The sequence below is a fragment of the Aquila chrysaetos genome, chromosome 22 (genome assembly GCF_900496995.4).
Source record: "Aquila chrysaetos chrysaetos chromosome 22, bAquChr1.4, whole genome shotgun sequence".
NCBI classification, from domain to species: Eukaryota; Metazoa; Chordata; class Aves; order Accipitriformes; family Accipitridae; genus Aquila; species Aquila chrysaetos.
The window spans coordinates 10,480,560-10,506,118 of record NC_044025.1 but is presented as its reverse complement, the minus strand read 5'-3'; the positions used below and the strand labels follow the sequence as shown (position 1 = coordinate 10,506,118).

Genomic DNA, 25,559 nt, shown 5'->3' with positions numbered 1-25,559 from the left:
GTGGGTCTGTACCTGGCATGGGAGAGTCACTGCTCTCAGTTGCCATTCGTTATTTTTCTTCCCCAACCATGAGCATTTGTGACCATTTAGGGCTGAGAAGTTTGGTTTCCTGGTCATTATTTCCCCTAACACTTGCTCTACCGTGCATGTAGTTTCTGTTGGCTTCCTGCTAGGTAAGTGGTATATTTTCTATATTAAAATGGACAATAGCATACATCTTTCTCAGTCAAATATGTTTCTCAATAGTGGGTGTATGGGAATGTCATCCTCGCTGGGTGTTTGTCTACCTTAGGGTTCTATGGCTTTCTTATTCCTTTGTCACCTTAGTGTGTTGGGAATAGCCCTTGCAGCAGTGTTTGTAGAGAGCAGGACACCAAGCTCTGACCTCCTCTTGGGAGATGTGGGGGATAGGTGGTTATGTGCAGCTGCAGATCAGTGTTTGCACAAGGAGAGCAATAAATTTCAGACTCTCAAGTCATTAAATCGTGCAGTTTGGTCTGGGATTCTGTCCTGATCTCAACAACTGTTTGCTAATATTTAAGAAGGCCTTGACAGATTCTTAACTGGTTAATAAATAACTCAGGGAAGAGAAGGTTTCTTTTCTAAATTACACGTTAGTTTGCTTTGTTTTTAATGATGTTCCTCATGTGTAACTATATAATTTCTTGAGAACTTAAGTCAAACAGCAACAGGCTAGTGGCATTGAAATCACTTGCACTCTTTTTTCTGTGTTAAGCCAAGGCAACTTTGTTTTAGCTGCCTGCCTCCTATGAAATATGTTACAGGATTAAATATGCTATCATAATTAAAGATTGAAAAGGCCTATGGAACTTGGTCACAGCGTCTGTCCTCTTGCAAAATTGGATTATAAATTCCAGGTGATGTCACCTCAGGTATGAAATACTTCCATCCAGAAGAGATCAGCTTATTTTCCTAAGAGCATTCCTGAGAACTACTGCCCATGAATCTGGGATTCTGCAATTGATTTTGTTTCTTCATATGTTGAAACAGCCCTAGCAAAGAGTGTTTAGTCTCCCATCCCCCTGGATTATTTGGTGAATGTTTCTTTCATCTTAGATCACAGACAGACAAGCATCAGCTCACGAGGTGTCATGTACCAGCTACTGAATATAGAGCTGTAAGAAGCAGAAAACACAGGCTCTGCTTCTTTAATTAGTTCATGCATCTGCTTTGTTAGCTGATCAGGAGTCCAAGAGCATAAGGATTATTTGGCCCAGGACACTGATAGCCATGCAGTGAGATCATCAACAATTCTTTCCAAGAGTGAAGGTTAAGGAGTCCTCCTCCTAGGTCCCAAAATAGATTTCATGTTGAAAACCCAGATAGTTACACTATTTCAGTATCATATAGCCACTTCTTGCCATTATGTGAAGAGTTGTGAAACTTGGTGGAGTTTATACTGTGATGCACATGACTGCCAATAGACCCTCACCTATGGCTGAAGTCGAGTGATCTCTGTGCTCCTGCTGTCTCACAGCTGTGCAGATGTGTCCCTCGTAAGCTGCTGCTTCTCAGTTCTGATATATCTCCCAGATATATCAGATGGTCCAGGCATCCAGAAGACAGTTTCGTTTGCTGGTTGATGCAAAGGCTTGAATAGTGTATGGAAGGGTTAAGATCAAAGATACTTGTATTTGCTTTTAGTATGGCTTGGAGAAGGTATGTGGGGGTTTGTTAGGAGTGGCAGATAGAAACTTCTCTGTCTGTGAACAGGAAAAGCAACATGAAACAAAGATTGTGCAGTATGGGTTTTTTTGTAGCGAGTTGGTGGCTCTTCTCTAGAGGGAAGACTAAAAGTCTGCAGCCAGCATGGATGTTTTTGTAAGCAGGTATGGGCATAGGGAAAACATCTGAGACATTGGGTGCATATTCTTGCCAAACATGAGGTGTCTTGTTTTCAGAAATGAGACCAAGCACTCATTTTTTTCACACATTTTAGCTTATCCATCTATCTTTTGAATGTCTGACTGCCTTAATATTGTACCTTTTAGCAAGTCTGAAAAGCAGCTCTGCAAAATGAGAAGCCATATGCATAGAAGCACTGAGTCTCTTCTCCCCACCAAGTTGCTCTGGTCTGGTACCAGCCTTGCTCAGAGCAGCGCTGCCTTTGCTCCCCCAGCACAAACAGGCCTGAATGGCCAATATTCACCACTGTCCTGCTCGGTGTTGGACTTCCCAGGCTGGGATGGGTTGAACTGGCTGAGGAAATGGTCTTCTGTATTCCAGTAAAAATGGGATGCTTTGGGGGAAAACCCCTTTGTTGCGGGAGTCGTATCACTGTTGCTTTACATGAATTCGTATTCGTAGCCTGAGAATGTGCAATAAATAGGTATACGAAGTTAACTCTGTTATCCAGCTTAAGTCTCATGCAGATGAGGGCAATGCTGTTTTCTGGAAAATATCTGACCCCCTAGAAACACCAACTTCTGCTGCCTGCTACCCATATTAATCTGTCTTTGAGTTAGGGTTACATCCACGCTTAGTGCTCAGAACAAGAGCAGCCAGTCTGCTCAGTTTCATATTTGGTTAAGAATAGGATAATTACATGTGTTTAGTTCTCAATATGATAAAATCAAGATCTGGCATGGTTGCTGATGTTGTCTTAACCCTAACAGCATGCACAGACTTAAGTTTAATACCAAGGGCCCATTCTAAGCTTACCTGCAAAAGGCAATGGAGCTCTGGAAGCATGTGCCATGAACACAGACCCCTTTAGGGTGAGGCAATACATCCTCCTCGTTTACCTCCAACTCTCCTGAACCCCAGTGGTAGGCACAGACCTTACCCTACAGCAAAGGCCCTTTCTAGGACTAGTTTAAAGGTGATAACTTGGCCTCGCCCTCAGCTTTCCCACTGTACTTTGTAGGACATAGCAGTAAATCCTCTTCTGAACCCCAATTTTTCAGTTGGGAGTTGGACAGAAAAGAAGCACGGAGGAAGCGCGTGCCTGCTCCCAGGTTTGTGAGTGAGAGCTGCATGGATGCCTTGGGTTAAGAAGAACAAGGACTGACCATTGTGGGTTATGTCCACATCCTGCCTACCACAGAAGGGTATGTTTAGGTCTCCCTTTTCCAAGTGTGCCCTTTCTATCTTTAGATTTTGGGTTGGAAACGTCTTTTTCTTGAACTGCCCAGGGACTGTAGCGCAGGTACTCTGGTTACGGATTTTTATTTCAAGGAATGGTGATGCCAGGCTAGGACAGCCTGGGCACAGTGTCTCTCTGGCACTGGGAGCATTTTCTGCAGCCCCTAGTCAAATCATGCATGGCCACTATGAGCTGCCCTGCAGATTGTATTTAAAGCAATAGATTTATATCATAAACTGCTTGCTGGAAGCACCATATTATTCCTAGTTCTGTGCCAAGGCTTACCTGACTGCACCTGCACTGCAAATTGGAGTAGAGGCGTCTTTTCTACAAGCTGGACCAGTTTTCTTTCTCTGGTTCACAGGACTCCTGGGCAGTTTTATTGAAACAAGTGGAGAAGGAGATGTAGGCATGTTTTGGCAAGGCACAAGGGTGGGAAGAAGCAGCAGGGGCTGCAGGCATCTGAATCGTGCACTGCTGCTGAATGCTTTGTATCCTGTGCCCAGGAGCCCAGACGCAGGGGCAAGAGCAGAGAGCTGGAGAGGGAAGCAGACGCTGGATGATGCCACATACCAGTGCTGCTGTTTGTCTCCAGTCCTTGCGTTCCAGCCGCATCGTTGTCCCGAAAGGGGCAAACTGGAGCAAAGTTAACCCAGGCCTGGTATGCAGGCAAAAGCACGTGCACGGACACACCAATGCACACGCCGTAATTGTCAGGCATGGAGATGCAGGTTTGTACTTTGCGTGTTGTCCATACACTACTCGGTCACACAAAGTGAGTATGGCTCAGGCAAAATGGGAAACCTGTCCCAGGTGAGATGTTTTAACTCTCTCCAACTTTTCCTTATCCTGGGAGGAGACAAGTGGAACTAAGGGCCCCACCTTGTAATTAAAGGCATCAGAGATGAGGAGCATGTAAGAAAATAATTCCTAATTAGTAGCTGTGTGGGTTAAATGCCATCTTAGTTTTTCTTCTTGGTAGCAAGATGAGCAAATGGCAGAAAGCCCTTGACAGGGAGAGAGGGAATAGGTTAGTCTGCAGCTTTCTCCTTCCCCATTAGGAGAGCCCTTTGATGTCTCTGAGTGGTGACTCTCAGCCCATTAATTCCAGGCAGTTTTCAGTCTGAAGTACATGGCGGGCACAAAACAAATAACCAGATGTCAAAATTTCTGCCCTTCCCTGGAGTTATGAACAGAGGCTTGAGCACATCTTTTGGGGCCTTTAAATACATATAAATATTCTGTGTGTTGTTTTGTTTCTCCCCTTCCCCCTCCCAGTCTGTGACTTCATCTGATGGTCTTCGGAGAACAAGGGGACTGTTCTTGGAGACTATCCTCATCCTAGAAGTCATAAACCTGGCAGCTACCCTAGTCCTCTCTTCTTGGACACAACCCTATCTGAAATGCTCATGGCACATCAAAGGAGCTAACACGTGCTCCCAAAGGGTCTGCTCGCTATTGAGGACACAAGTGTCCTGTCCTCACGCATCGAGCTACTCGCAGCTTCTGCTCTCGCTGCTCTGTCACTTTTTACTGCATCTCTGTAACCTGGGAGCTGCTGAAAGCCTTTTATCTTTAAAAGGGAATATTTGAAAAATAAAGTCAGGCTAGGATAAATCACAGGGAACACCACTAGCATGTGAATAATACGGATAGGAGAAATTAGGCTGTAGAACTAATAGTTCTATGGGTGGGATTTCAAAGACTCCTGCAGCCCAGAGTTCCAGCTATACAAAATGACAGCTGCGCTCTCTCTCTACTTTTTTTTTTGTTTATAATTTTAAGAGTCTTTTTGGTTCATCTCCATTAGAATTTCCTTAATAGGGATCCTTTCGCCATGCCAGCCCTTTTAAAGATTGAGACAATGGCTGCTAGAGGAGTGACTCACCTCACAGTTTCGTCCCATATTCTGCACCCAGATGCAAATGGGCAGAGGCAAGAGAGCCCAGGACGCCGACCAAAGCTTTGGGTAATGGCTCAAACACAGGTTTCAAAGGTTCCTCTTGGGCTTTGAAGGAAACTGAGTTAAATGGTGGGTATATTGGTCATTTTACCTGTGTGTTGAAGGGTGTGTTGAAGCCCTGGCAGGGAGGCAGGCTGGTCCCCAGTGCCCCCGGCGCTGTCAGGAGCGTGGCCATGGAGCTCCCACTGGGAATCCGCATTTGAGCCTCGGCCCCTCATGCCCTTTGCTAGCGACAGCTGCTGCAAGGTGGACGGCTGCTGTCCTGCAAAAGCAGTTTTGAAGCACTGCGGGCAGGGTGGGCTGGGGTAGCTGCAGGCTATGTCCCACTCTGATTTATGCCACTGGAAACCCGGAGAAAGTGTGTAGCCAGGGCCTTGAACCCGGCCACACGCTTCACACACAGGAGCCAGAGGCAAAGGAAAACGTGGTGCAGTCACTTCAGGGGCATCCCTTTGGATCTACCTGAGCACATTCACTGGAATTTGTCCTGTTTGGAGAAAAAAAAAAAATTGGTTAATTAAAAAAATTACTATTTATTTTCACACCATCCAAAACTGTGCAGGGCGTGACCCACACCCAGAAGAAGCAATGTGATGGAAGTGGTTACTTTTCACTCTTGTACTGCTTGCCCTAGATGCCTTTGCTGGCACAGAAAATACCTAAGGGCAGGGTTTTACCTACACTTTGAGGGGCAAAAGCCACCACTTCCATGGGAAGATGCAATCTCGATGATCGTCCTGCCCTCACGCCAGCTCCTCCCATGTGCTTAAGTGCATGAACTGATTAGATAAGTGACCTGGGTTACAGCTAACCTGGAGGGAAAGAAAGGTAAGATTAAAAGAACAATGAATTCATTTCACCGGTGTTGTTGGGTTAGACTGACTATGAACATTCACGAGAGCTGCAGCCTGTGAGAGCTTGGGTCAGCGGCGGTGTTCGCAGCAGGGCTCACGGGTGTGTTAGCTGAGCAATGCACGTGCCTGGAGGCTCCATAATCAAAGGGGTTTGTGTTGTTCTCTCTGTGGTTTTTTTTGAAGTTGTCCTAATTAATTAAACAGCTGATGGAACGGCAGGGCAAGCATATAGTGCAAAACCTCAAAGCTGCACAGATTTTCAGCATGGACCTGATGAAGAGGCTTCTTCATGTACCCTGGTGTCTCATTAGCATAATTAACTCTGCTCTCAGTCAACTGAAATTTCAGCAAGTTGACTGTTTTCAAAGCAGAAGCAATTTTACAACAGCAAAGTTGATATCAGAGCATGTGAGATGCTGAAGAAAAGCCTTTGCTTTGCACAATGGTTCTGAGTTTTTGAACAAAAGCTCAGTTATATTTGTGGGATGTTTTTTTTTCTTGTAGTTGAACATTTTGACAGAGAATTCACCTAATTTTCATTAATTTTTTGGCAGGGGAGAAGTCAGCATTTTCTCAGTGAGATCTCACTGAAGCAGAGAAACAGGGCTAGGTGAAGGAGTGTGGCTAACTCCAGCATAATTACTGAGAAAAACCAAAGTCTGTAGTGAGCAAGTGCCTCTTTGGTTTAGTGCTTTAACAAATTATCTACATAAGCTTGAGTTATTCCTGAGATTTTATTTCACTTCAGTTAGTTTAATTTCATACTGACCGCAGGCACAAACTCCACTGAGGACCTTGCCTGAATAAGGAGACAAGTGTAGAACAGATCCGGCAGCCTGCTGTTGCAGGCTTTGCTCAGTGAGTAGCATTGATTCGTGTAAATAATGTCATTCCAGGGAGACCTTGTTAAGGGTTCAGGGTTGTGGATCCAGAGCCTCTGAGCAGCAGATATTGGGGGTGTGGTAGATTTTTGGGATGATAGAGTTTGAAGGATGGGCAGTTTGAATTTGGTACTGGGAAAATCTGCAAAGCAAAGGATGGAAGCTTTGTTCCTTTGCACAACATTTGCTTCTTGCAGCTGGTTTCCAGGGGATCAGGATCTGTGAGGCTGTTATCAGAGCAGACTGTAGAGATATGGGTGCTGTGTTCGGGTCAGTCACCCACAGAAGTTCAAGTTCCGCACCTCCGGGGCTTTGCCAGTCTTTCCTACCCTCCTGCAGATAACCTGCAACCTGCTGCAGTGTCTTTAACACTGGGAACAGCTTTTGTCTGGAGCTGTCCGACCTCCTGGAAACCTGGCATTGATGAAGGGGTCACTGTCCCCCATCTGTGGGGAAGTCTGTGGGGTGGATCACTCTGATAATGGCCAATCTCCGTAGCACAGAAGTGATCCTCTAGCAGTTTGACCCTAGCAGTCAACTGTCGACACAGGCAGCAAATGGGTCAGGGAAGCTCAGGTGTCTTTGGAAACCATCCCTCAAAGCATGATGCTGGGTAGACGTAAGGTGTTCTTGAATCCTTTCCTCCTGGAGACGTGGAGGGAAGAGGAGGAGGTGCTCCTACATAACTGATGGAGCATGACCCCGACCAGTGCTTTGTCCTCATTCTCCCAATCCACCCCATGGCTGCAATGAGCATGGTACAGCCGTAAAACCGTAATCTTTTCCTCTCTAAAGAAAAAACGTTCTGCAAACATCTCCATGTAAGCTGGAAGGGCCCGTGCAAGAGCAGCAAGGAAGGTTTTCTCCTCCTTGGGTGTTTGGCAGGCGTGGTGCCTGCAGCGGCCATGATACAGTAAGCTGATAGCGTGCTCATGAGTCACTTCTCGAACACAGAACTGGCAAAACAGGCTGCACGAGGCCTCATCAATGCTCAGGATATCATAATTACAATGGCCTAGCTCGCTGAAGGGGGGCAAATGCATGGTTGTTTATAAGGCAACGTTAGCGCAGTCATATTCTCCTAGGGAAACCCACAGCCGTTGTCGAGACATGGACACGGCCTCACTGGGGAAGCAAAGATGAGCCTTTGATGTCCTTGCCTCATCTGCCCTGGTAGCAATTCTGTATGGCAGGAGCATTTGTGGTTGAGGTGTTCTCTTAATGATTTTTCTCATATCTTTTAATGACCTGCTTCCACTTCAGTAAACCAGTTCTCCTCTCCGCTAAATGAACCCTTGAATGAAGACTTCTGGTAACTGGGAAAATACTAGAAGTTCCACGTTGCTATAATCACCTTGATTTTATCTTTTTAAGAGTGAGCAATTGTCCCCTGTCTGAGGCACATGGGTTTTTGCACTGGCCCAGAGCAGTCAGTCATATGTGCTGCCAAGAGTCTCTGCCTGTACGGTGCCCAAGCCATCCGTGCTGCTCAAATTCTGACTCCGGCAAAGGTCTAAGCAGAGTCTTCTGCACAGCCCGTTATTCAGGTTGGTGCACATTCCTGGGAGCAGCGACTAACCCTTTTATAGCTCTTGGTTCAGCTGCAGTCTACTAAGGCATTTTCCCTAGTGAGTTTCAAGAACAAATCTCTCCTATCGTTAGCTGCCCAATTAGATTAAAAGATGGTAAAACAATGGAGTCTGAGTTGGGACAAGAGGAAGGTAGAGCTGCACACATGGTATGAGCCTGTCAAGAGCTCGCCCCAGCCGTGGTGACCCACTGCACGGCCTGGGAACGGTGACTGTTGAGGGCAGCAGACGAGCTCCGGTGGCAGCAGCCACGGGTAAAGGCAGTTGCTGCACTTAAGCCAGTCTGGGTGAATGCAATGCACGCAGACGCCAGCGTCACGGGCCATCGTACACGCGCTTCATCAGCTCTTGTGGATGCCTGCCATGTTCTCCAGGGCTAAGCTTGTTTCTGGCAGGTGCTTAGATGCAGCCGGTCGCCTGAGCTGATTCACAACGCAGGGGTGGAGGGCCACGGGGTGGGAAGGGGCCGTGCTGCAGCCCCTGCGTGCTTAGCCAGGGCTGAACGTGCCAGGAGGCATGGTCATCCACGGCACCAACCTGCCACACGCCTGCGCTCTCCATGGATGTGACTCTATGGTGGCGTCTCGTTCCCCAGGAAAGAAGGTTTTGAGATACCTGTTTTCTTCCTAGGTGAGGAAAGATGCGTGGGTAAAATAGGAAGGTTTTCTTTGTTCCCTGCGGGGTTTTGAAAAGCATCCTCCATGAAAAAGAGGCCCTCGAGTATAGATTTACAGCAGCCCAAGCAATTATACAGCTGTATCTAACATCTGCAGCTCTCAAGGAATCTCTTGGTTCCTTACCCTTGCATATTGTCTTTTCTGACAGTCACAGGTGTGTGTGCAGGTGTGTGGTTTATTTACTCCTCCTAATTTAGGTGATACTGTCTTTTAAACCAGCGCATCCTCAGGTTGGACTGAATTCTCATTCACTCCTGATGGATAAGAAGCATGTCCTGCTCAGCATCACGTGTGGTTTTTTGAAAGGAGGGAAGGGTCAGCATGGTGTCTGGGCCAATCCCTCGTTGCCAGAATATCCACATTTAGCTCTTTTTGTCTCTGGAGACCTCTCTAAGTCTGTTTTACATCTGAGGACACTAATGCACGTGAGCTGGGCAAAGCTGCAGGGGGAATTAGTGCCAGAGAGGAGCAGGGTTAGGTTGTGTCCAGTTCCCAGAGCTATGCATGGACCACCCCATCCTCTCTGAGCTTGCGCCTGGCTGCAGTATGTGTCTGAGAAAGGCTCTGCCCTCCTTTGAGCGCCTGGTACACGATGCCTGGCCTGCATTTACCCTTCCCGGCCTCTGCTGGCAGCTCACCAGCCCCGTGGTGGGCTGCTGCTGTGTGCAGTCATTCTCTGCAACAGCTCTGCGGTATGAGTAACCACTTCCCAGTCCCCTAACATCTTTCCTACTCATAGAAAGGGAGGGAGAGGAAGCCAAGAAGCATGTTTTTGCCCTGTGTGACAGTACAGCACCCACACAACAGGGCTGTGGTGCTTGACCTGAGTCCTCAGTGCTGCCACACTGCAAAGAGTAACCAATTGCTCCCAAGTGACAAGCCCTGTCTTTCCATTTTAAGCCTACTTGTGAAAGGAGGGCTGTTTTTTTTTTTCCCTTTCTTCTTTTGATGCCAATCTCTATTGTTTGAGGAAACTTTTGCTAGGAAACTGGGACTGGGGAAAAGGAAACTCAAAGACAGAGCAGCCAAACCCTTTGCAGGAATCTGCTCTCTTCTGAAGGTTAAAGCTTGTCATTTTTTGATTTACTGGAAATGATTGGTGTTTCCTTTGTTCTCCTTTGCGGTGGCTGCTCTGATAAGCCCTGAGGGATGCTTTCCTTGGGCAGATCTGGAACAATTACAGCAAAAGAAATAAGAAAAGTAAACCCATGTCCTGTTTTTCCTTATTCCATTTCTCGTTAATCAGCGATTTGCCTTGTTTCAGAGACTCAGGACTCTGCCTCTAATTGCTGGGGACATTAAATGGCCGCAGACCCAGAAATACCATCCACTACAGACTGCTGTGATGACAGTGTTGCTGAACGCACTATGTGGTTTGACCTTTTGTTTTTTTGGAGAGCTGGCTTCTGGGACTGACACGGCTCAGAGATGAGAGTCATTTTGGAGGCCGATGTGAAGCTTGCTGGCAGCCCAGAGCCCTTTCCATACACAGTACAACCCTGAGTCCTTTCCAGGACCGGGGCAAGGGAGTGCTGCAGCTCCAGGCTGAGCAGGGCTGTGAAATACATGGGGAGATGCTGTAGGTCGAAGTCCGCTGATAAAGCCCCACCGATTCTAGGAATAAATATCTTCTACCAGGCTGGGTGTAGATGGTGAATGGAAAGGGACTGGGCCAGCCCTCTCCTGCCATGACGCAGAACACATGTCATGTGAAGTGGTGTTGCTTTGGGGAGTCAGCTCCAGTCCTGTTCCCTCCTAACGTGGAGTCCTCTCGCACCCCGGGAGAGCTGCTCAATGGGGTGCCATTCCCCGGGTTGTGCAACACCAAACTTTACTTTCTGTGCCAGGGTTTTCCCTGCCTGGAGACGGCTGGAGGCCCCAACCCACATTCCCACTGAAGCAGTAGGAGACTTTCCCAGTGACTTCAGTGGGCTGTGACCAGCTCCGTGACATCTCTGTGCCTTGGTTTCTCAGTGTAGAAATGCAATACAACAGCCACCACGTCCTCGGAGTGCTCTGAGGCTTGTTTGTATTTTATGTAGCATTGAGATGCGTGGGAAAAATGTGTCGTGAAAACCCCTCCTGAGAAGGCAGAGCCTGAGCACTTGTGACTGCTGTTTCTTTGAGCTGTAGGGACAAGCCTTGTGCACGATGTTACTTGCTGTGGGCAGCTGTGCTTGGAAGCAGGTAGAAGGGTGTACCACTGCCTTGCTATTTGGGTAGAGCTTAGACCAATATGAACTTCGGGGGACAGTAGCTGAGTGACCCACTTGTCCAGTCTTCCTCCACCCCTCCCTACAGCTTTGTGGCCCAGGCCTGGCCATGATGAATTGCTCTGTGCTGTGCTGCCTGCTGCAGCGCAAACACAACCCACTGAGTCTGAGGAAAGATGAGGAGCCAGCAGCTGGTCTAGTTACCACCCTCATGTCTTCTTCTTCTACTAGCCTTTAAGGCCACGCTGCAGGGTCATGGTAGTGCCCACCGAGCCGCTCCAGATGCCCCAGAAACCTTCCCTGGTTTTTTTTTGGTTCAGCTGGCACACAGCTGACAGCTAGATTGTGGGAGCAGCTGGAAGGAGATACCCAGCAGCACTGTTCATAAAAGTCCAGATGAAGGATTGAAACACCTGCTAGCACCAGGAAAAATGTTTGCTATGGGACGTTAGGAATTACACCCTGTGGTGCACATGGCTGCTCGCATGCATAATTTCCTCATCATTGCCAGTTAAAAAGGCAGGTGATGGATGGACCAGTGTAAGCCAAGAGCATAGTGAAGGCAGCAGGCTCAGTCCTTGCCAGGCAGTGGAGATGATGTCTTGCAAACTGTTGTCTTTAATACCTAGAGGTTTCACAAGTATTGTGAGACATTGCTTCCTTTTCACTGCACAGAGATATACAATAGATGCTGCTTTCTCTTTTCTTTAAATAAAACCCTTCAGTAACAAAGTGCACTGCAAGAATGGGTTCTTCCATTCAGAATAGATGTAGTTTTAAAACACACAGAGAAAATTCATGGCCATAGGAAAATCAGTGACGGATTTTTGGTTGATTAATCTCACAACTCAGTGCAGTTCCTACCCGGAGCAAACCCAGTCCAGGCCAAAGGATCCCACCAGTGAGATGAGCTAGAATAGGTGCATGATGAAGAAAGCTGTTTGCCACAACCAAGGGACTTGGAGCCACATATCTGCTTGCCAGTGTGAAGCTGGTCCAAGGGGAAAAGAGCTGAACTAGCTGGAAGATACAGGGATTGAATGCCTCTCCCATGCTATGCCCGTCAACAACGATTTCCTTCAAGAAGCTGCTGAAGTTGATAGCTGCAGAGCTTCTACCACAACCTCTGAGATCTCTGAGCTGGCCAAGATGCTCCAGATAGCCCCACACAGCCCTGTACCAGCACGTGGTTCAGTTCACTTGCATGCACATCCCTATTCCTTAGCACAGCCTGGGGCAGCGGCAGCTCTCCTGGACCCATCCTGGCTCATGTGCACACAGCTGAGGTGTCCCAGCATCACTTCACGGGTCAGGCTGGGAAGCCGTGTCCTGAAGCCACGTCCTGAGTCCATGTCCCTGGCCAATGTCACCAGCCTCCTCGGCAAGCTGTGGCTCACCTCACTGCTCTGGATGTGTGTGCTGCCTGGGCACTGAAATGGGAAAACCCATAAAAAAACTTACAGAAATATTTTGTAGATATCGCTGCTTGGGGAGGCCTCGATTTTTTCATAAGCCTGGGTGAGATGCTTTGGAAAGAGCTGGTTTCCAGACATTGCTGAACTCTTCTCCTGGGAAAGTCAGCTGCCAGGAGTGCACATCAGCTTGGGCACACGTTGGTGCTGGCTGGTTTGGAAAAGCCAGGCCACTACCTTACCTCTCACCCTCGTGCTGGCTTTGGTGTGCGCCTCACGAGGTGCGGATGCGCTGTGACGTGCCAGTGTGGTCCTCGTTTGTGAGCATGCAAAGCCTGGGATGGGGCTCAGCCTTTGAAAAGGGAAGGGTTGAATGTCAAGCCAAAAGGCTAGTTCTCTGGCACCGCAAAAGAAAGGCTTTAATGTCCTCTTAAGTTTCATAACATGCTCGTCATCTGAAATTTCTTTGAGCCCAAACCCCATCTGGGGGCGTAATGAATTCAACGTTCTCCCTCTATTAGACAGCTCTGATTTCTGCAGTTTTGTAAACATCCCCAAATCCACGTGGTGCTGTAGTAGTTCTCTTTCAGCTGCCTATCTCAAAGTGCCTCTCAAAGGAAGTGAGAAATCCCGTATCCCGCTCCAAATCACAGAGGAAAAGGCACCAAGATTCAGACCTCAGCCTTGTATATGGGAGAAAAACTGACCAGATGCAGGTGTAAGGTCTTAAGTGGTGCAAGCTCACTGTCTTGAGTGCCTGCTGGGACACAGCCCTCTGAGTGATGTGCAGCCTGAGCAGACGGTCCTCCCGACGGCACCCACGGGGAACCTGACCAGGCACGCAGGTCCCTTTCTGCACGCTCCTGCACGGACGTGGATGCGTGCACTGCCATGAGAAACTGGCTCTGGGGAACTTCCCTGCTCACAGTTAGTCTCAGGCTTGGGATTCATTACTAGAAATCGTTAAAAGTTAAAGTGTAAATAGCCATAAATCAGGTCACTGAGATCAGGGATAAAACAATTGCCAGGCTTATCGTACAGCTACCCCAGCATTATTGCTGATCTTCAGGAGGGCTGGCGCTGCTCTTGACTGATGTCTGTGCTAAGAGCCGGGCTGGGACGATGCACTCACTGCCCATGTTGTCAGGTGCCCCGTGCCAGGAGCTGCAGTGACCCATGTGGAAGCAGAGCAGAAAGTTGGGCGATGCAGAGGTGTGTGTTGGTTAGAAGGATGGATTTCTGCAGCCAGCTGGTGGAAAGAGGCTTCCCCGTGAACCGAAAAGGAAGAGCTTGCCTAGCATATGCAACGCAGAAGCAAGATTTAGTAACTGAAGCTATTTATTGGAGTCTCTGTTTTATGGCTGCAGGGCTGCTATCTTCAGTCCGAGTTGTTGAGTCTCTTGGGGGTGTTTTGGGTTTTTTAATAAAAATATCCTGTCTCTTTATTTAATAGCTGAGATAGCAGGTTTAGGCCGGTATCTCCTGGGAAGTCTCTAAAATTGGCAGCTAAAAAAAAAAATCAGTAGATTTTAAGAGTTACTGATGCTTTATAGAACATGGATGTGCATTTAATTTGGAGATAATTCTGCAGATGTAGCACATCTTGGCAATTGTTTTCTCCCCTTTTTATGTTGCTAATAAGAATGCATGGAAACAAGAACGTCATTCATTAGGAATCTTTCTTTGTTCCTTTTGCCTGTTCCTTACGTGGTCTCCTAGCCCTCTCCCAGTGGTACATGGAGATCTCCACCTGTCTGTGTTCCTGCAAACCGAGTGTGCAAAAGCCTGGTGCGCGGAGTCAGCCAGGTCTTCACACCGGTCATTCTGTAGTGGTTTAAGATCACTGGTTACAGCGGAATCACCTTTGGTTTTTATGGTCTCTCCACCCAAGCTCCAACACCTTTTCCCCATAATGGGGATGCAGAGGAAAGGCTTGGCTGGACAGTTGCTGGGGCCATCACTGCCATGGGTGGCATCAGAGGACAGGGAAGGATTGAAACTTGCCCTGTTGCCCATTTGTCCTCTCTGCCAGCTCTGCAAGAACAGCAATGCTGAATGATGCTGTTAGACTCTAAATGCGCATAGAGACTTTAATCCTGCTGTCATCCATGTTACGTCCAAGGGAGCTACATCTGGTTTTAAAGTCCTTGTAAGAGATGAATCAGATGTTTCTCAGAAGGGTTATTATTGTTACTATGGTTATAGGCAAGCACGCAATAGCCCCAGCCACGTACTGGGAATCCTGTAGAGAATAAGACAGGCCATGCCCCAGAGAGCTACCTGCCCTTTAGGTTGCTGTCAAGGTGTAATTTGCTTTTCATTACACGCAAGCACTGGGTAAGTTTCTACAAATTTCTGCACTGAGCCTTTTTGACAAAAGGTCTAACCTGAAGCCTCTTGGAGAATTTTTTTGAATTAAAACAACTACTATGATTTTTTTCATGGCAGGGGAAGCGGCAACTCTCTAAGCTACCTGCTGTAGAAGAAAAACCAGGCACCATATGCAATGTAACTATTTCTCTCTCTCTATCTCAAAAATGCCGAACTATGGGAGAGAATTCGTCCCACCAAACGCCCACTAAGCACATTTTTTAAATCTGGTTTCTCAGCCTTTCAGGAAAGGAGAAGCAAAATCTAGCTATGTTCTTCTTGCCTGCTGGAACTGGGCCCCGTTTCATGAAATTTAATGGCTAAGGAGGAAAAAAAAAATATATCCAAGGCAAAGATGCTATTCTCAACAAAGGGAACAGTATATGCGACAGCTTCTGCAGCATTCCTGCAACATGATGTCTTTCCCTGCAGACTCTCAGTTAGGGATTGATTGTCTAGGCAGAGAATTGCCCAATTCAGAAAGGCTTAAGGCACACTTCATGAACTGTTTGCTAAGAGGATGAATAGATGGGCATGTGTGTATATAAATCTATAAATCATGTCTTGTTCTGCCCCGAAGAGGACAGCTGAGATTGGATTCTTTGTCATTTGATTTCATGTTCTTAGGGCTAGGGATAAAGGCACCAGTGTTTTGCACATGGGGTCAGGATCTGATGCCGCAGCTCCAGAAGGACAATCTGTGGAAAACAGGAGATAACATTTATTGTGAGTGCTAGAGCTAGAGCTCACAAAGCGAATAACAACATTCACACTGCTCTGATGTGTTCACAGTTAAGAAAAAGTCTGGTGAGTTTCTCTCATTTGGGTTCTCCTCTGTCCCAATGGGCTTTTTTATACAAGCGATGCACGGGTTCTGGTTTGAAACCACGGGGTGTTTGGTGGCAACGCTGCTGTAAGCTATTGCTGTCCATCCCAGTGCTTGCTCTACCATGCCCATTGCTGCCTCTTCCTGCCTTTCTGCTCAGAGGTGCTGTGCTGTGTTTGTGCTGATTTGACGGGCTTCTTGACAGGCTTTGCCTCACTTCGGTACTTTGGAGGAGGGGTGTTGATTGTGGGAGTTGGCACCAACCTTAGAGCTGAGACAGGCGCTGCAGAAGGGCCCTGCAAGCACCTATGCTGTGACCAGGGGTCCTCTGGGAGATGCTCTGAGCAGGGAGGGGAGGCTTTAGTGGCCAGCTGCCCTGAGGACATACCACGTTTGTCCCCCAGAGAGCTCTCCCACTGCCCAAGCCAGTGGCCTTCGCGCAGCACCGGGGTACCAGCAGAAACGATGCTCCGCGTGTCCTTCTCCTCAGGGCGAGCTAGAGGAGGAGCCCACAGGAGGGGCAAACCTGAATTCCTCAGCCAAAGACATGTTTTCTGCTAGCTGAGGCTGTGCCTGGGGGTCATGTCTTCTAGTAAAGCTCTCAGAAAAGAGTTGTTAGACCACACGGCGATCCCTACAGCGCCCGTGTGAGCGAATATGATCCCCAGGCCAAGAGCAGCGCCGTGGCCGTGGGACATCCTGAGTCTACTCCTGTGGGACATCCTCAGCCTACTCTCGCGCCGGTTTGGGTTCTCTCCGTAAATCCCCACGGGCGGCTCTGCGATCCCAGGCAAGCGTCGCGGTGACTCCGTCTCCCCGGCAGCTCCGGGCGAAGCAGGCACGGGCGGTGGGCCGCGGGCTCCTTTGCCGAGCACGGCGTGCAGGCAGCGTGGGCGAGCGCGTGGGCGGCACGGCACGGCGCAGAGCTGCGGCGGCGAGGCACGGCGCTGATCTCACCGTAACCAGGAGCACCGCGGCTGAGCCCTTGGAGAGGCGCATCCGGCGTGAGAGCTTTGACTCATCCCTCGCCTCGCTTGTGCTGGGTGCGCTGAATGAAAACGCAGGAGGTGTGCAGAACAAAAGGCTTCGCTCGTTTCTACGTGGATACTCTATCCGCCTCGCTGGCCCCTGCGTGCGTTTTTCCTCCGAGGTGACGTGCTGGTGGATGGTCGCACGCGGTCCCCTGTGCGGCCCTGGCACAGCAGGTCCAGCCGAGCAGAGGTGCAGGCTTTGGTGGGCTGTGCTCTGCCTCCAGCCCGTGCAGAGCTCTCACGCGGCCCGTTAGGCAACAGCTTTGTGCCTGGATAGCTGGCATGGCAGCATTGGCATCCCATCCTCTGGGCATAGAGCCACCCGCTTATAAATTAGCTGCGAGCCATCAAGGGTCAATTCCCTTTTGCTACGAGATGTGTGAAAAGTCTGGGAAGGTCGAGCAAGAAGGGAAAGATGTTTTTTTTCCTTGATAGTTTTCTGCACCATCCGGTATCCCTCTGCCCCCTCTTCCTATTTCATTTCAAGAGAGTAACTCCTAAATAGAGACTTAAGAAGTTGGTCCCATATTTAGAAGGTGTTAGAGGTAGTATACGTGGGTTTTGTTTTGTTTGGCTTGGGTTTTTTTCCCATGAGCTCCTAAGATGTAAAATATTATCAGCTACTGCATTTAAAAGTGGCCTTTCAGTCATTTCCCTGTCTGGGGAAATGAGTAACAGGTGAGAAAGCTCAAAACACAGGCAGACGTCCTATGTTTGTGTTTCTCACTTGTCATGCCTTCCCCAAAGCGCTCCCAGAGGCCACCCATTGCTGTCTGCCTGCTTCATCTGTCACAGCGACCTCTCTTCCTTTACTAGGAAAAAAGTTTATCTTTAGTCAGCCCCAGGAAAGGCCAGTTATCTACCCCAGATGCGTCCCAATTCTGACAGATTGGCCTTGGCAGCAGCGTGCTGCTTTTCGAAGAGCTCAGAAGAAACCCTCCTGCCAGCAAATGTAGATCGTGGGTTTTTTTCATTTCTTCTGGATGGGTTTCTTTTTCTCTCTGGGGAGGATTCCTCAGTCTCCTAAAATTCTTCATGTGGTATTTGCATCTCATAAAATGCATCCTTTTTGCCTGTAGAAATACTGCTCCCTGCTAATACCAGACCAGGAACTGTGTGAACGGTGCAGACAAAGCCAGACTTCATGGACTCAGAAGGTAGCTGGCCGACGGGAATGGGATAGCTTTGGAAATGGGTGCCTGGTCTCCTCCCTGCCTATTGACCCTTTGCTAAATATGTGCTAGTTTATATTTACCAAAGGCAGAGGGAATGGAAAGCTTAGGGGGGTCAGGAGTAACAGTTGCAGATGTTAGGCTCTGGGTTTGTTTGTTTGGATCTCCCCAGCACACTCTGATCCCAAACTTTTCCGCTCTGACGAGTGGGACTGGCTTAACGGACTCTGGTACTTTTAGTCCAGCCTGAAGTGGACAAGCGTCCACAGCTCCTGATTCACATGCACTTCCATTTCCTCCAGGCTGCTCATCACCCTAATTGCTCGTCACCCTACCTGCCAAGCACAGCCTCTGCCCCTGGAGGTGGCAGGTCCGCCTTCGGCTGCCCCTGCCTGGGCTTCCCTGACAGCAAATGATAGCTGATCTCACTTCCAGGGCTGCTGAGCCGACATTGCTTGTCAAGACTACATCACCATGCAGTATTTGGGGGATGGGAGAGGAGTTTCCCCAAGGGTTCTTATTTATCTTCTTCATATCAATATTTATCAGTAATTATGCTCATTTTCTGAAGAGCCCCAGTCTGCAAATCTCTAGGTTTCCTGTTAGTATTTCCTCTTCCTCATGTTTCTGAAAATCATTCTTTATCTCCAACTAGCTTGTGACTGGTATACAGCACCCAGAGACTGTGTCCCGGTAGTTCTGATAGTACTTCTCAAGATCAGCCTGTTGCATCCAAAACAAAGTCCTTCTGCTTTTCTTCCCTTATTAAAATAGTAATTTGCACTTATGTAATGTTCTTCAGATCTCCTGTGTGAACATTAGCTAACCCTGCCGCAAGACACAGGCGTGTTTCTGCTTTGCAGATGAAGAAAGTAAGGCAGAAGGAGGGTAACTAATTTGTGAAGGTCACACAGCAAAGCAGGAGCAGAGCTAGGACTGAAATTCAGATAACCTGCTCTTTCCTTCCTGCTCCAGTCACTGCTGCACAGCAGTAACAGTCCAAATTAAGAGATTATAATGCATAATCCATCCTGGTGTGCCAAGAATTCTCTAAATCATATTACACTGTCACATAAAATGATGACTCATTTGATAACACAGCCCACAGCCAGTTCCTTTATGTTAAAATTACATGGACAAGACTGGATTTAAAAAGAAAAAGGAGAGCTTGTTATGTGTGTAGTGAATGCTGAGTTATAGATGCTTTCATGGATTTTTATTTTGGCTGATGCTGAAGGAGCATTTGTGAGCCTGTTTGTTGACAGTGGTGCTTGGGACCAGAGATGCTGACATTCCACTAACAATAATAGGAACTGCCTCTGTTTGTTTCTAAATTGGAAATTCTTCCTTACATGGGCCCAACCCACCCTCCACCCCCGCCAAAGAAAAGGGCATTCGTCTGGGACTTGCAGATGGAGCATCTCCCAGCCGTGCTGGTGCCTCTGGGGCTGCAGGGTTGGACCTGGGTTTGGTCATGGCCAGAAGCCCCTCTTCTCCCGTTGCCCTATGGAAAGCATGGGGAACGACCCAAGGTGGTGCTTTTGGGTTCTCTGGAGAGAAAGCGCTGTTTATCTAAAGCAATTAATACCATGGCAGAACAATCAGCCCAACTACACTCTTCCCAGAAAAAGATGCTTTCACTGAGTCTCCCCTTTGATGCCTCCTCTCTGCTGGCTCCACTCTCCTTGCTCCTCCCCGCAGCCTCATCGTCCTCACTGCAACCCCACCTTCTGCCCTTTGCGACTGCCTCTGTTGCTGTTCGGGGACCGTGTTATTATACTTACCAAAGCCATTTGGGATGCGGCTTGTGCAAGTGACATCGAACCGTGTTTTGCTGCACTGTGGTTTCATCATTTCCTTTTCCTCTTTCTGGCTGGGCTGTAATTGCTGCAGCTCAGGAATCCATCGCGAAGTCCTTTTTGCCAGGAATGCCCACATGTTTCTGGCTGAGACTTGCTCTGGCATCTCGTCAGAGATTACTTTTCCATGCACTGCATGGCTGGCGCACGTCATAGCCACTTGCTGCACTTTGAATATAGAAGTGCGGTCAGGGCAGATGGTCGCTGCTTCTTTTGAAGCCACGAAGGGCTTGTTTGACCATGGGACCGGTCCATCTCTGCGGGTTGCATTTCCCTGTCTGCGTCAGATCCCATGGGTCACTTCTGGCCCAACACCATTCCGCCCTATCTTCCAGAAAATGTGGTTTAATCTCCGCAGCTTTGGGTAAATAAGCCTCATGCCAGCCAAATCTCCAGCAGGCAGTAAGGACTGGGATCAGGAAACAGCTTCAATTGCTGCGTAGTCAAGGCCAGTTCAAGAAGCTCTTTGGAAGATTTTCCTACTGTTGTGCTGGAAGCTCCTGCTTCCCTTGATTTCTTAGAGGAAAAAAAAAGTAAAAACCAGTTTCTGTGCATGACCTGTGGAGACCTTGCGCATCCTGTGCTAGTGCTGAGAGCAGGGGAGGAAAGTAATTGCTTTCAGCAGTTGGAAGGCGTGGGTGGCAGGATGGCTTTGCGCGGTGCCGGAGGACGCTCCATACACGCATCCCTCCTAAACAAATACCCCTTTAAATGGGTATTATGGGAAATCAGGGAACAGCTTTTTTTTTTTTTTGCTCCTCTCCAAGTAGGAGCGAGGCTTATTAGTACTCTCCATAGGCAAGGTGCGGAGGCTGGGAAGTTGTGAGACAAGTAACATTTGCTTTTCTCAGTCAAATCTGCTCTCTCCTGGTCAGTCACTTCAGTCAGTAGGATGAGGAAAGGAAACACAAGGTGTCCGCAGAAGCGTGACTTCTATAGGGGGAAGCATGTAACACCATTCAGCGCAGCTACAGAAATGAGCTTTTTGCTGTGCATGTGTCAGTAGGAAGGAATTATTTCCGTGATACTGCTTGGTGCATCCACGCTGGATATGTACTTGTTGAAGAAGATGCATTGTATGTCACTGATGTGCATGTCAGAGTAACTGTACTCTTTTCGACATGGTGGTATTTGCATGCTGGAAGAGCATTGTAGGCTCATGCAGTCGACTCACGTATTTTTCCAGGGTATCTTTGTCTGCAGTCTCTGATAATTCCCAGGGAGCTCTTGCTAAGTAGGGGAGGGAAAGGGAGGTTTCAAGGTGAGATGTGATGGAAGTGGAAGTGGTTTGGACAGTCTCAGAGCTCCAGACAGATGGGGCTGAAATAGAAATGGATGCTCCAAGTGTCTACTCAGATTTAGAGCCACAGAAGAAAGAAAAAAAAGAAGAACTGAAGGTGCAGGGGTGTGAAACCAGAGCAAGAGCTGACAGCCCCCAGGCTGTGGAGCAGGGTTATATCCAGCTCTGGAGGGAAATGCCTGCAAGCAGCAAGCTGGTCGTTGGTAAAAGAGAGAGATTCAGGGAGGTCCACAGGTTTTCAGTGGATGTCATCTGTGAACAAGACAGAGCTGGCCAGTTTGAGAGCAGAGGAGTAAAACTGGTGCTTGCTGGGAGGCAGCCAGCAGCAGGGGCAACTGCAGCCTTGCTCTGCGGGCCAGGGAAGGTGCACCCCGCGGCGCAGCTGTAGTTGGGGATCGGGGAGATTGCTCTGCTCGAGCGCAGGAGGGCTTGCTGCCCTGAAGGGGAAAGGCAGACAGATTTTTCAGTGTTTTATCTCACTGTTGCTGAAAGAGATGAGTTTGTCATTATTTACTGCCATCTGTTAGATAGACAAGAATGGCAGCTGCTAACGGTGATACCTTACATCTCATAACATCTTTCATCCCCTAAAACTCAAGCACCCAAGGGATTTACAAAGACAATGCAACCAATTTGATGCCATAAGAAGAGTTACACCTCAGGCTGGTATCAATCAGTGGAAATTTAGCTGTTCTTTGTAAGCTATTTGCATCTCTGGAAACATTACATTTATAGGAGTGTGTTTATGTGACTGCTAACAGCCAGTAGAGCCCATACCCTCTCGTGAGAGGTCTGGCCTGTGTACGTGGCTATAGGAGGGTTTGCATCATATCCCTGTCTGTGACAAACCTCAGGTGGAACTCATCACATTTTTGATTCAGAAAGAAATTTGTCTCTCTTTTCTTTTTTGTGCCATATTTTAAAGGCCTGGGTACACATCCACACGCAGTAGGATTTAGAGGTGATTAAAGTGAGCTGGGCAACAGATGTCTGACATCAGTGTAATACAGAACGCCTTCCAGAGACTTTTTCCCTTGCATGGTATTACCCTGACCTTACTCCACTGATCCCACTAAGATGAATTTGTTGTGGAGGGCAGTAGAAAATGCAGAGGGAGAAGCAGCAGTACTGTGTGTGTGGCTAGAAGTGTCCAGTCCTGTGAGTTGGATCCAACACAGTAAGTGTTTTGTGGCTCCTCTGCTCCTGAGCTCTGCTCCCGACTCTGCCGATGGCCAACGGGGTGACCTTGTACGTGTCTCCTGGGTTCCTTGTGCCTCGGTTTCATCACTTCTAAAATAAGGATAACGTCACTCACCTTGTCTGCAAAATGGTTTAAGATCTAGTAATAAAAAATACTAGGAAGGAGCTTAGGTGATATTACTATTTTATGTCTGTGAGAATGCAGATGCAGAAGCAAATGACATGCGCAAGCAGGTCATCCCGTCCCTTGATGGAAATGAGGGTGAGAGAGGGAAGGGGATTTCTTAAGCCATCTGTCAGGCTTACAGAAGAAATTACTGAAGTGTGTTATCAATAGTTATCAAAACTTGCTGGAGCGGAAAGAATTTTAACATGCTAATGAGCTTTCATTTGTGGTTCCTCAGTCGGGACAGTTGGTTTCCTTTCTGCATTTCTCCAGGCTGAGCAGTGACTTTGCATTGCCTTTCAGTCCCTGCTCAGTGTCGGTTTCTGGTTCTCTTGTACTTTCTCAGTGTGGTTTCTGGGGAGGGTGAAGTCATCCTCGCTCAACTATTTCTCATGCTTATTGTTTTGCATTGTGTGCAGCGGGTTATTTTAACAAACTCTACATTTTTACAATGCCAAGAAGTAGGAGAGTTGATTGCATTCCTGGAGGCTGCCTCCATGTCCTAAGGATGTGCATTTCCATTTTATTGTCTTCTATTTTTACCTCATTTTTGGGGAGGAGGAAGGGCTGGAACACCCTTGGGACAGGCAGCGACCGTCTCTGGGCTGGTGTGGTCGGGGTGTGGAAGGAGGGACGCGGCGCGTCTCCCGGGCAGCCCCCGAGGAGGTGGCACGCAGCCCACACATGGCACGCACATGAGCTGCCCTGGCAGCCCCCAGGCAGCCGCAGAGACCCAGCTGCGGAGAACCCCCTCTGCCACCTCTGGCTTTTCAAGGCTCATTTAAGCCCTAAAATAACAACTACCACTCCCTGCTGAGGGAAACCGGCCGGGATTAGCCAAAGCCTCCCATTCCCCGCTGTCTAGTGAAACAAGGACTTTCCCCTCTGTGTAAATAGGATGACATTGCTCCCCTCCCCTTCTCCCTGAAGGGGAGCGCTGTGCTTCAGCACGCTGGCTCCTGCCCTCTGACAGCTCCTGCGCCGGGTTTACAGCTCAGGGCACCGAAGACAGCGGGAGACATATGCTAACCTAAGACGACAGCAGATGGGTGCAAGTGCTTTTAAGAACAGCTGCTGGTGTCTCATTCGATACTCCCATTTTTAACAAATCCATATGATGGCAAAACCCCCTGGAAATTAGGTTTTTCTGTCCCCTCTCATCTCCTGAGCCATACTTGACCCATTCAACGTGATCTAGGGATTAAAGGCTTGTTATTTTAGCTTCCTGACAATAGATCAGAGCCTGATCTCTGCCAGGCCATTGAGCTACCGGTGCTTGGCTCTGTCCCTCTTTCCACTTTTTTTGGTGTCCCACAGGACATGTGATAGTCCACAGATGTGACTTCTGCTAAGGGACACGGTGGATTTTCCCAAACACTACGCACTGCGGCATCAGCCCAATGTGTTGGTTGCGGCACATTTTGTAGGTCTGGTGCTCCCATTTCTCTGTTCTTAAAACTACGAAAACCGCCTCAGAGAAGAAAGGCAGCATCACCCCTCAGCAGCACAAGTGCGACCAGGAAGAAAAAGGAATCCCTTGCTCTTTTTTAATGGGGCTAAAACATGCTTTTACGTCTGAGATGGGAAGAGAGAGAAATTGTGAGGCAAATCTTGTCGATACTGCACTTCAGGCTGTCAGCTGAGGTATCCTTCGTCACCACGGTATTGGTGCGCTTCAAACTAATAACGAATTTGCCAACACGACACTCCTGCTAACACCCTCAATTCCCAGATGAGGAAGCCGTGTCACCGAGATGCAAAGCGGCTTCTCCAAGGTCACCCGGAAAGTAAATGGCACGGAGGGGAAAAGAGCTGGGGTTTATCGACTCCCAGTGTTTCCCAATGCAGCTGGTAGCCTTTGGGAGGGTTTTGCCGACAGCCAGGTCTGTCCCGACAGAAAGAGGATAAAGCTGGAATGGCCAGCCGTGCCCTCCTGCTCTCCAAACCCTTTCTTTTCTAGGGAGAAAGCAGCAACGTTTTTCCTAAGAGAGAGAGGCAAAAGGCGGTTTCCTGGGGCCGGTGGACCCTCTCGGGAAGCGCCGGGCCCGTGTTTCCCCAAAGCCCCGGCCGGCAGCTCCGGCCACACACGCCGGCCGGTTTTCGCCGCAGTTTCTCCCCGCCGTTACGGCCCCGCGCGGGGCGGAGCGCGGCCGGTGCCGGTGCCGGTGCCGGTGGCGGTGGGGGCTCGGCAGCCCCAGCCGTCCCGGCAAGGCACCGGGGAGGGGAGAGCGGGCTGCGCGGGCAGCGGCGTCCCGGGGCCGCGCCGGGGGCGGGGCGGGGCGAGGGCGGGGCGGGGCGGAGGGCGGGGCGCGGAGCGCGCCGGCGGGAGGCGGGCGCTGTCCATGGCCCTGCGGAGCAGCGGGCCGCCCCGGGCTCCGCCGCGCCGCCGAGCGGAGCGATGGGCAACACGGTGCACAAGACCCTGGCAGGTACCGGCGGGGGGAAGCGGGGCGGCGGCGGGGCGCGGGGGGCTGCGCTGCCCCGCGGGGGGCTGCGGGGCGGTGGGCGCGTCCTGTCCCGGGAGATGCCGGGGGCGAGCCGGGCGCGGCGGAGGGAGCGAGCCGGGGCGGGCGGGCCGTGCCGTGCCGTGCCGCCCCCGGGTCCGAGCCCCGCGCCCCTGCCGAGCGGCCCGAGGTAAGCCGAATATTTCAAAAAATCGTGGCATTCCTGTTATTTTTAATGGTCCCCGCCGCGACGGGCACCGGGGCGGTGATGCTTCGGCGGCGGGGTACGGCTTCGCCCATGCGAGAGCGGCAGAAGCGGGGGAAGTGGAGCTGTTCTCGCAGCTGAAGCAGGGATCCCCAGCCTTTCGGTCGAACCCTTCGAGGGGCTGTCTTTTGCATTTGCCCTTCCTTTTTTGAAAAAAAATAAACGCAACTTTTTAACGTGGAGAGACATCAGTTGTTCAGTCACCAGAAGAAAAGTATTTGAAAGCAGGTC

The 25,559-nt window shown here is 49.3% G+C and overlaps 1 protein-coding gene across 2 annotated transcripts in view; it reads left to right on the top strand.

Moving 5' to 3' along the window:
* Positions 1-25,559, top strand: part of NEURL1B (neuralized E3 ubiquitin protein ligase 1B) — a 101,283-nt gene that overhangs the window by 40,355 nt on the left and 35,369 nt on the right. Inside the window, exon 1 of one of the 2 annotated variants that reach the window (XM_029998351.2) lies at positions 24,931-25,048. The exons of the other annotated variant lie outside the window; for it this stretch is intronic. Coding sequence (XP_029854211.1) covers positions 25,018-25,048 — 31 coding nt within the window. The 5' untranslated portion in view covers positions 24,931-25,017. Of the gene's footprint in view, positions 1-24,930; positions 25,049-25,559 lie in introns of those variants that run through there. 2 annotated transcript variants of the gene reach the window in all.